This window comes from Eucalyptus grandis, chromosome 11 (assembly GCF_016545825.1).
Source record: "Eucalyptus grandis isolate ANBG69807.140 chromosome 11, ASM1654582v1, whole genome shotgun sequence".
Classification (NCBI taxonomy): domain Eukaryota; kingdom Viridiplantae; phylum Streptophyta; class Magnoliopsida; order Myrtales; family Myrtaceae; genus Eucalyptus; species Eucalyptus grandis.
In genome coordinates, this window is record NC_052622.1 from 29,134,415 (window position 1) to 29,146,146 (window position 11,732).

The following is an 11,732-nucleotide window of genomic DNA, read 5'->3' on the forward strand; positions in this document are numbered from 1 at the left end:
AAACAATAATAAAGTCACAATGATCTTATGGACAACACAAACTTCTTCTCATCTTTAAAAAAAAAAAAATGGCTTATATTTGATCCAAAATAATTAAATTTATCCACTCATTTTCAATTATGGCAGCAGGAGAAATTTTTTCTCATCTTCAAATACTTTACATTTCATCATAAAGTAGGATAGACAACAAAACATCACCATAATAAATGCTTGGTAACAATTTTGTTCAATTTTCATCATTGAAATTTCATTTTTCAAATGGTTAGTCAAAGATGCTTTAACTTGCGTTGAGTCAACATCATCCAAGTCGTCCACAAACATAGATGGAGGTTGATGTCGTCTATCAAGTAGGTCCAATATTACCTCTGTGGCTCGATGAGAGAACTTTGCATCAACCCATTTGAAGTATTTGCACTTTGACTCTTCTCTATGTAGAATTTTCTCTTGGGATTCATTTGAGTTCATGATGTTCTTTTTGGACTCGGTAACTCACAAAAATAGAAATGCTCACATTCTCTTTTGCTTCAATGAGAGGAATTTGGGCCGCTACTGAAAGTCTTGTTATCCATTTCCAATATTCGACGGTGAAATTTGGGGCAAATCAAAATTAGGGTTCGAGCGCTTCAATGGAGATTTTGGTCAATTTAGAGTTTTAGGTTTGGGACAATTGGGAGACGACATCATTGTGGCCAATTTAGGGCTTTTATTTTGGTTGATTATGGAAACGGCATCATTTTGGGTGAGTTAGAGCTGAGTCAACTCTCTGGTGAGCCACGTAGACGTAGGCAAGCAATATTAATAAAAAATTGCCACGTTAGATTTTTGGTAGGGTTTGCCAGACTTGGAAGTTAGGTGTCCCATTTTTTTTTTTTTAAGTGACACTTAAGAATTTTGGCGCTTAAGTGTCTCTCCTGCCAAGTTTTGGCACTTCTAGTGTTCTTTTGCCTTATTGAATTAGTGTACATGTTGTATACATTTAAAATAATTAATGAAAGGATCACATAAACATATTAAAATATAAGGATAAGTTCATTGGAAGTTCTAAAACTTATTACAAAAGCGCAATTGAGTACTAAAACTTGTCAAGAAAGTACAATCAAGTCCTAAAAATTTCAAAAAATACAATCAAATTCTAAAACTTGTCATAAAAGTACAATCGAGCCCTAAAATTTTTAAAAAATACAATCAATGAAAGGACTTGATCGAACCAATTTAATAACTTTAAAGACATGATTGTACTTTTTGAAAGTTTTAAAACTTAATTGCACCTTCATGACAAGTTTTACAACTTCATTACATTTTTTTAAAGTTTGAGGACTTAATTACACATTCGTAACAAGTGTTAGGACTTTCAACGCACATATTCTTAAAATAAATTGGGTATTTAATTAGAAAAAACTGAAAGTTTTGAGACGATGGCGGAGATTACTTAAAATTGATATATTTGAATCAATCAAAAGTTCAAATATGACACTACACATCGATAAAAGTTTACATATTGCTAATTCTATTATCTCTTATAGCAATAGAAAGTACATGTTCTTTACATCTCATATAAGGGAAGGCAAGAGATGCTGATCCACTGCATTTTCAAAATTCACTTCTTGATCAGTTGGCAAAAGGATGGAAATAATTGTGAAACTAGATCTTCCTAGAAGTCTTCCCATAATTATTTCTGGTACCACGACTTCAAACTCTAAACATCGCATTAGTCTTGTAATGTTCATAGAGAAGTTACCTCTATAGTGAAAATTAAAAATCACATGGTTAGGATTAGTGAGAACTAAGAAAATGTTCAAAAGGCGATTGTCATCATAATTCAAAAGAAGCACAATAGCATATAAAATATTCAAATCTTACCATCTCCTGAAATGCTCCAATTTTCTTTGACATTAAGAACGCGAAGTTGCTCTAAACTGACTGTAGAGAATGGCATATCCAGGGGTACTTGAAAGCCAAGCTCGCGTGAGACTTGTCCCATGGTCGGTCGAAGCCTTGGATCGGCTTGCAAGCACTCGAACGCTAGCTTGGCGATCAAGACTACGTCCTGCGCATCTTGAAGGCCAAGTCTAGAAGGCGAGAGTCGTTGATCTAGCACATCCATCAACATCACCGACTCAGTTTGGGCAGACGATGAACATTCTTGAGAGACATGATCTCCAGGATGCTTTCCCATGATTGTCTCTAGTGCGACGACTCCAAAGCTATATACATCGCACTTTTCTGTAGGGACCGTAGAATAAGCCAGCTCTGCAAGTAAAGAATCCACTGTTTTTTTAATCTCGATCATAAGTTGTGTTCTCATGGCGTGACGTATGACAGTTACAATTGCAGATTTCTACTTAATCTACACTTACAACACTGATTTGACTATGGGAGTTTATGTTTTGACAAAGTTCAACAATTTTTGTTCGATGCTTAAAATACGAGCATGTTTTAGGTAAAACGAATTAATATCCTTGAAATGGATTGATTATGATGTTTTCCTCATTTTACAATTCTTACTTATGAGTAAAATCAAAAAGCTTTTTCATCAATATTGAATTTGAAAGCTCTAAAATAATACAACAAATCTCCATAAGATGATTAAATAACTAGTGAACTTCACTAAACTAGTAAAAAATCAATCATAGAAGCATAACACCAAATGCCATCGAAATTAAAACAAATATTACAAAGTACCTGGAGCAATATACCCGATGGTGCCAGCAATAGCGGTCCAGTTTGATGAATCCGGCCTCAACAATCTTGCAGTGCCAAAATCGGAAACACGAGCCTCATAATTGAGATCCAATAGAATGTTGTTACTGGTCAAGTCCCGATGTAATAATGAAGGTGAACATTCATGATGCATATAGGACAATGCATCCGCAACTCCTCGGACCACATTTACCCTCTTGTCCCATTGAAATTCTCTAGCTGTTTCATCATCGTTCAAAATTGCCCTCAAACTTCCTCTTTCCATGTACTCATACACCAAAAAACAACGTTGGGCATGAGAGCAGAAGCCATAAAATTTCACGATGTTGCGGTGACGTATATTTGTTAAGGCTTGAATTTCCCTTTCAAATGGTATCAAATCAATGATCTCACTATCTTCTTTGGATGACAAGGTTTGCTTTATAGCAAACGTTTGACCTTCTGATATCTCGGCTTTATAAAGAATTCCATATGCTCCTTCACCCACGTAGTACATGGAGTCAAATCCTTTTGTGGCCTCAATGATTCGATCATGGAAAACTTTGCCATCATAACTCATAATACTCTTGAAATCCAAATCTTTTGCTTGCTCATTCTTCTCTCTCTTCGTAATCCTTCTTTGATGATGATAGATGATTCCAAGAACAATCAAGGTGCAAGAGAGAAGGAGAAACCCCAAGAACGAGAGAATGAGGATTAGTATGATTCTAGCTTCAACATGTCGATTACTTTTCTTGTTCCCAGTAGAATTGCATTTCGGTAAACCAACAACATTTCCACAAAGCCCTTTGTTATGCTGAATTGCCTCAAACGGAGCCTCGTTGAAAGCCTTGACATTAGGGAGAGGACCTTCAAGGTCATTGTAGGATACATCAATAGAAGTCAAGGCCAACATATCTTCAAAAATATGTGGGATGGAACCAAACAAGCTATTGTGGGAGATATTTAGAACTTGCAAGTTTCTCAGCTCTGCAAGCTCGCTTGGTATATTTTCAGAAAAAAAAATTGTAACTTAAATCAAGAACCTCGAGGACTTGTGCATTACCTATCTCACGAGGAATGCTTCTCTGGATTTTATTTCTGCTCAAGTTTAAGTTCAACAAACGTTTGCACAAGCCTAGTTGCATCGGTATATATCCACTCAAATTGTTTGATGCCAAGTTCAGATTTTCCAAATTGGATAAAAGTCCAATCTCAATTGGGACATTTCCTGTGATCGCATTGTTGCTTAGATCGAGTTTTAACAACATGGACAGACTACCCATTTCCCTTGGAATCTCTCCCCTTAAATTATTCGAAGAAAGGTCTAGTTCCTGTAACTGAGCCATCCTTCCAAGTGTTGTGGGTATATCACCAGAGAGGTCATTGTTTGATATCCTTAAACTCATCAAATTACTACAATGCTCCCATTTCCATGAAAGTTCACCTCTCAAATGATTGTGGCTTAAGTCCATAAAATTTAGATGCGGATATATTCCGAACACATCTGCTATGTTCCCTGTAAGTTGGTTTCCATCAAGCCTCAATCTAAATAATGTGCTACAGTTCTCTAGACTTGTGGGGATATGACCTGTGAAATGATTATTTATGACTGAGAAATTTTGCAATGATCTCCCAAGACATACATCTTCTGGTAGTACCCCTTCTAATTCATTATTATATAGCTGCAAAGTGGTCAACTGTGTTAACTTATTGAATTCAGGAGGTAAGGAACCAAAAAATATACTGTCGCCAAGTTTCAAATGAGTTAGATTGGCCAGGCTTCCAATTTCCGAAGGTATCAGTCCTGAAAGTCCATTTTGATAGAGACTAAGAAGAGATAAATTTGTCAAGTTTCCAATGGAGCAAGGAATTGAGCCAATGATATTGTTGGATGATAGATCAAGTTCGATAAGAGAAGTAAGCCTCCCGATTTCTGCAGGCATGGGTCCCGAAAGTCTATTCTTCCAAATGTAAAGAAATTCCAAATTCCTCAAGTCACTTATCTCTCTAGAATGGAACTAGAAAGGGTATTTCTTGAAATGCCCAAATTGGTTAAGTTGCCCAGTTTTCCGAGAGAAGTAGGGATTGGACCAACCAAATTATTTTGGGAGAGGCAAAGAAAAGATAAACTTGTCAAGTTTCCAATGGAAAGAGGAATTGAGCCGATGAGGTAGTTCTCTGATAGGTCAAGTTCTAAAAGAGAAGTAAGCCTCCCAATTTCTGAAGGTATGGGTCCTGAAAGTCCATTTTGCCATATGTAAAGCATTTTCAAATTCCTCAATTCACTTATCTCTCTCGGAATGGAACTGGAAATATTATTGCGCGTGTTGGGAATGACTGATCCCCGAAAAACCGGATTCGACACTAAATCGAACCCCTAAATCAATGCGGAAGACGAAGCCCGGGAAAACACGTATCACCGATCGTAAAGCACACCACGGATTCGAGCGTACCTTGTTAGCCACAAATTAAGCACCGATGCCAATGGAGGAAGAGAAATCAGACTCTGTTCGATCCGAGGAGGCCTTGAAGGGAAGAAAAGCGCGCCGTATGCTTACTGTTCTTTTCTTTTGGGAGAGAGAGAGCGTGAGAAGAGAAAAGACGTACGTTGAATTGCAAAAACAAAAAGGTGTGTTTTTCTCTCTCTCTCCTCCCTTTTATACCCGCTTCTTTCCACGAGCCCTATTCCCGTGGGCCGGGCTTTCTGGGCCCAACTTGGGCGGACGGGCCTTAAGCCCAAATCAAATAAAGCCTTCATCTCCCACTCGCACATGGTGGGCCGAACAGATTCTCTTTACCTCTTCAACATTCATACGGGTGAATAATCCGTGCGACCAGCATACTTTGAGAGCTCGTTGCTATACATCTGTTAGGAATATATAGCAGCTCATAATGGGCGTCACACTCTAAGTAGATTTAGTATGCAGTACCCTAGATCGATCGATCACATTTATATCTCTCTTGATCTCTTTTAAACTTTTAAACAATATATATATATATATATATATTGTGTTCACAATTATAATTATCACAAAGACAGTCATAATTGGTCGACCAGTGAATACAAAACCACAATGTGATTCTCCAAAATCGATCTTTCTCTTTCCTTCAAACTTTCAATTTCAGTCCAGCTTGCTTTTCTAGAAATGCCCCATTAGATCGAATCATCTCATGACCATTGGCAACACCCTAAGATAGCAAACACTAAATAGAAATCTTGAGAATAAGTAAGAGTTCTGAGGGGACTAAAAATTGAGGAACTCTTTTCCTCAAGAGTCTCACACGTCATAAAAGTTGAAATCAAACTTTTTGCCACTCTTATTGGTCATCTCATGCATACGTAGTATGAAATACGTATTACGGTATTAACTCCTTTCCCATGGAGCGTATGTCTGCACTTTTCAATACCGTACAGATGATAGTTCAGACATACCTAATGTCTAACTTGAGTTCACATATCTACTCAATCACAAAATTCATCATAACTCACATCTGGCATCATAGACAGATAAAGTAAAATATGTGGGGTATTTTACTTTCGGACATAGTAAGTATTATGTCCTCATCTTAACACTTAGTTAAGGCGACATACGTATTTTAAGCTTGAGCTCGATTATCACCTAGATAATAAGCTTAAAATCAGTCTCATCTCTATTTATCACACAAGAAATGTGAGGCGATTACCCGTGTGAGTGGGCTAATCTTTTATCTATCCGACATACTTCTCAACTTAAAATAATGCACCGAGCATTAAGATGCATAAAGATCATACAAAGATTCATAGGCATTAATCAATGAAAAACAAAATTTCATAAATGTGAACAACTCGGGAAATTACAATTCAAGTACATCGATTCTACGCAATCTTAGAGATTTTACATGACCACAAAACACATCTCTAGGTATTGGCTTTGTCATAGGATCTGCTACCATTCTATGCGTAGATATGTACTGTAAGTTCACATCCTTTCGTGCAACCATATCTTTCACAAAGTTATACTTGGTATCTATATGTTTGGTCTTGCCATGATATTTTGGATCTTTGGTGTACGCTATAGTTGCTTGGCTATCAGCTTAACCAATAATGGATTTGCAGCTTTCTCAATAACACCTAAATGATCCAAAAATCTCTTGAGCCAAACTCCTTCTTGTACTGCTGCTGATAACGCCACGAACTCAGCTTCCATCGTGGATAAAGCTATGCACGTTTGCTTCTTACTACTCCATGATATGGCGCCATTGCTCGCAAGAAAGCAAATCCCGAGGTAGATTTTCTTTCATCTAAATATCCTCCCCAATCAAAGCATCTCGAATAGCCTTCAAGTCGCGAGATCATTTCCTTGGTAATTCAACTTGTAATCAGCAGTTCCCTTCGGATATCTCAAGTATTCTCTTAACGGCTTTCCAATGTGCTGGACCCGGATTGGATTGGTATCTACTCACCATTCCAACTGCAAAACATATGTCGGGTCTTGTACACATCATAGCGTACATCAAGCTCCCAACAAAGACTTGCATAAGGAACATGTTTCATTTGTTCCTTCTCTTGTGGAGTCATTGGACACGCCTATGGCTCAATCCTTCACCTTTTGCAATAGGAGTGTCTATGGGTTTACAATCTTGCATACGAAACCGTTCTAAAACTTTGTTTATATAAGTTTCTTGCGAAAGAGACAACGATCTCTTCGAACGATCTCTTGAAATCTTAACTCCAAGAATGTATGCAGCCTCACCCATATCCTTCATCTCAAAGTTGGAAGACAACCAACTCTTGACAGTCTTAACAAACTCCATATTACTTCCAGCAATTAGTATATCATCAACATATAATGATATGATCACAAATTGATCCTTGGATCTTTTGATATATACACAATGATCCTCATCAATCATCGTAAAATTATATGCCATTATGGCATTATGAAAACGTATATACCATTGTCTTGATAACTGCTTAAGACCATATATCGACCTCAAAAGTCGACATACTTTTTCTTCTTGGCCTTTCACTATGAAACCAACAGGTTGTTCCATATATATTTCTTCCTCTAATTCTCCATTGAGGAAAGCAGTCTTTACATCCATTTGATGTAATTCAAGATCCAGACTAGCCACTACCGCTTTAATAATGCGAATTAAGGTAAATCTCACTATAGGAGAAAACGTATCTTCATAATCAATTCCTTCCTGTTGATTATACCCCTTTGCCACAAGGCGAGCCTTATGCCTTTCAATCGAGCCATCAGCCTTTCGCTTTATTTTGAGAACCCATTTGTTCCCAATAGCTCGCGTCCTTTTGCGCATCAACCAATTCCCGAGACTTGGTTTGATTTCATTGACTCCATTTCCTCTTCCATTGCATTAATCCATTTTTCCTTACTAGGCAATTCAGAGCCTCATTAATATTTCTTGGCTCATCCTCATCTTGTGGAGCAACCATAAAAGTTTCCCTTTTTTAATGTCAAAACGTCGACGAGGAATACTTTGGCGACTTGTTCGCCGTATGGGAGATTGTACACTTTGCACATCATTCCCCATTATGCTCCCACTTGGATGAAGTCCACTAAGGTCATTATCTTGATCCAAGGTTTCAAATAGGGAACAATCTTCCCATATTTCGCTCTTCTTAGGAAATTCATCCTCTAGGAATGTGACATCTCGTGATTCAAACTCAGTTATACTCCCACTTTCCTGCTCACCTCCTTTCGAGTGTTCAGAGAACCTTATAAAAATACTCTTCTTTCCTCTGGGACCCAGTTTCCCAAACTTGTGAGAGGACTCATGTGTATAGGCAGCACAACCCCATGGCTTAAGAAAACTTAAGTCCGGTTTTCTACCCGTCCATAACTCATATGGAGTGGAAGTAACTGATTTGGAAGGCACACGATTCAGTATATAGGCAGCAGTTAACAACGCATCACTCCAAAAAGTAATAGGTAAGTTAGCATGCGCCATCATGGACCTAACCATTTCCAGTAGGGTTCTGTTTCTTCTCTCCGCAACACCATTTTGTTGAGGAGTATATGGAATAGACAACTGTCTTTCTATTCCTTTTTCATTACATAATTTTCTGAACTCATCAGATAAATATTCTCGACCTCGATCGGATTTCAATGCTTTTATTTTCTTGTCTAATTGATTCTCTACCAGGTTCATAAACCTTTTAAAACAACTTATTGCTTCAGATTTGTGAGAAATCAAATAGACATATCTGAATCGAGTATAATCATCAATAAAAGTGATGAAATAAACAGCCCCATGCCTTCCTTTCACATTCATTGGACCACGTACATCGAATGGATTAAATGCAGAGGAAATTCAGCTCTTTTTTTCCTTTTCCAAATGGTTTTCTTGTCGTTTTCCCTTCTAGGCAATGCTTACATATGAGCAAATCGACTTTTTCAATATTGTCTAACAAGCCCTCTTTGGCTAGTCTTTTCATATGTTGTTGGCCCATATGACCAAGTCTAGCATGCCACCATATTCACATCATTATCATATAAAGTAGAAGACGTGAAACAAGGGAATAACATATTGACATCACCACAGTCAACATTTAGTACAATAAAACCATCCAGAAAGTGACCAAAATCATAGTAGTTTGTATCCAAATACAAATCTACACATCTATTATGGAAGTTCATACTAAAACCAAGCTTAACCAACATCAAAAAGACACTTAAATTTCGACGAATCACTGGAGCATATAGGACATCATGTAGGAACAAGGTGCGTCCACCACGCATATTCAATTGGCAGGTGCCAATCCCTTTAACTTCAACTCTGAAATTATTTCCCACATAGATCCACATAGTTCCAGTTGGTATCGTCGGAATTTCACGAAGGATCCTTTATCATTCCTTACATGGTCCGTCGTTCTCGAATCTACAGTCCACAAAGGATTGGATTCAACCAATAATGCAGTAACTCGACACATAAGCAAAGTTCTCAAATGTGCAAGAGGTGTTTATCTTTTTGGCTCACAACAGCTTGCGAGCATAGTGACCTCTCTTGTCACAATTGTAACACCTCACCCTTGACATTTTCTTTACTTGAGGACATTTTCCTCTCTTGTGTTGGTTAACTCTTGATTTCTTGCAATAAGGACTTGATCCTTTGCATTCCCACATATTGAACGAATCAATACGCTTGTGCTTAGAGCACAAAGCCCTTTTCTGAGCTAGAACCAGCATTGCAAATATCTATTTTCTGCTCAAATGCTATTAGTCGGTCCTCAGCTAGCTCAAAGTGGCGCACATCATTTATAAGATCTTCCATAACTTGGTCAAGAGCTTCTAGTGCTTCTTGCTTTTTCAGCACATATTGAATCTTCATGTGCCAAATTTCATAGTTGTCACCATTGAGCTTTTCACCTTTGTTCAGCTCGGCAACTATGCTCTTTGCGGCTAAAGCCATTGATCTGAATACATCAGACATATGCACGAATTATTAATGCCTATCATTATTCATCCCTTTTTACATTGACCCATCATATTAATAAATAATTTCAAGTAAGGCTTCAGAATCAAAAGGTCACTACGTTTCCAATCATCCTCCAAAAATCCTAACTTAAAACTATCATTAATATGATTGTCATATGCAAAATCAATTTTATGAAGCTACAAAAACTTCTAAAACTACCCACAGCTAATTACCCACAGCAACCAGCAATAACATAAAGCAACATATAATAGACATCCAATAAAACAATAATGCTTTCAATTAACACAATTAGGTAGTAAACATTACATAATATGTCCACAAATCACACTTAACATATATCAGCCAATACAACTAACACCAAGTCAAAGACACGAACCGGGAAAGATCCTCTTTTGTTCAATTTCTTGATCTTTTCCCTTGAAACAATACAGTAATATTCATTTACAAAATCCATCACAATTTTCTTATAGGAAGCTCCGTTGACATCCCATATGCGATTTAACACATCTTGCCATTCAGGTGGAAGAGTGTTTATGAAAAATCGCACCATCTTTGACTGTGACATAGGACGACCATTCCATATGACCTGTTGAATTTTCCCGTTGACTTCAACGACGTGATCAATTAAGTCACCTCTCTCCCATCGATGATCGGCCAACTCGCCTATCAACTTAGACATGCCCTATCCTTTTTGTTCATCGCAATTGCGCGAATAGGTGTGCGCAACCTCAAGGGAGGCATTGTTCCTGCAACAAATGCAGAACAAATAAGGGATCACATTATAATCCACATAGACTTAATTGAAAAAGAAACATATTCTTTTTTTTTTCTTTTTTTCGGTCAACGGTCAACGGTCGTTAGTCAACGGTCAATGGTCGTCAACGGTCAACGGTCGGGCCGGTCGGACCGGCGGGCCCGGCTCGGGCGAACCGACGGCACGTGCCGCGCGCGTGCCGGGTCTCGCGCGGGTCGGGTCGCCGGTTGGGTCGCCGGCCGATGACCGCCCGGCGAATCGCGGCTGCCGACGCCATCGATGACGTCATCCTAGCGGTTATTGACCGTTGGGTGACGTCATGCCGACGCCAACACGCGTCGGTCCGCGGACCGGCGTGTGCCGGCTCGCCGGCCGGCGGTGCGCACGCGCCGGTTCGTCGACCGACGCGTGCACCGCACGCGCTGGGCGAGCCAGCGCTTCCGGGCGCGTCGCGCCCACGCGCAGCGCCTTCCGGCCGCGCGTGTGGGCGCGTGCGGCGTCGCCCGGCGGCGCACAACCTGTCCCCGGACTCGTCTCAACGTCGCCTTTCTTCCTATGCCATCAAAATTTGATTGCGACTTACGCAAACTCGGAAAAAAGGACGTACAGTGCTCGGGTGTCGGGATTTCTCGCCCCGATCCGTACGGCCGAAACACTTTCGCGAAAAATCAATAAAAAATCGTCAAACAAGTCGGGAAAACGTGAACTAGGGCTCTGATACCAATGTTGGGAATGACTGATCCCCGAAAAACCGGATTCGACACTAAATCGAACCCCTAAATCAATGCGGAAGACAAAGCCCGGGAAAACACGTATCACCGATCGTAAAGCACACCACGGATTCGAGCGTACC

General features: G+C 39.2%; 1 protein-coding gene across 1 annotated transcript; it reads right to left on the minus strand.

The window, feature by feature from the left end:
* Positions 1-1,283: 1,283 nt before the first annotated feature.
* Positions 1,284-5,321, minus strand: LOC104428387 (MDIS1-interacting receptor like kinase 2). The gene is made up of 2 exons (XM_039304647.1): positions 2,683-5,321; positions 1,284-2,250 (listed from the first exon to the last, which is right to left on the minus strand). The coding sequence occupies exons 1-2, from the start codon at positions 3,593-3,595 to the stop codon at positions 1,850-1,852; spliced, it is 1,314 nt and encodes a 437-aa protein (XP_039160581.1). The 5' UTR covers positions 3,596-5,321; the 3' UTR covers positions 1,284-1,849.
* Positions 5,322-11,732: the final 6,411 nt, after the last annotated feature.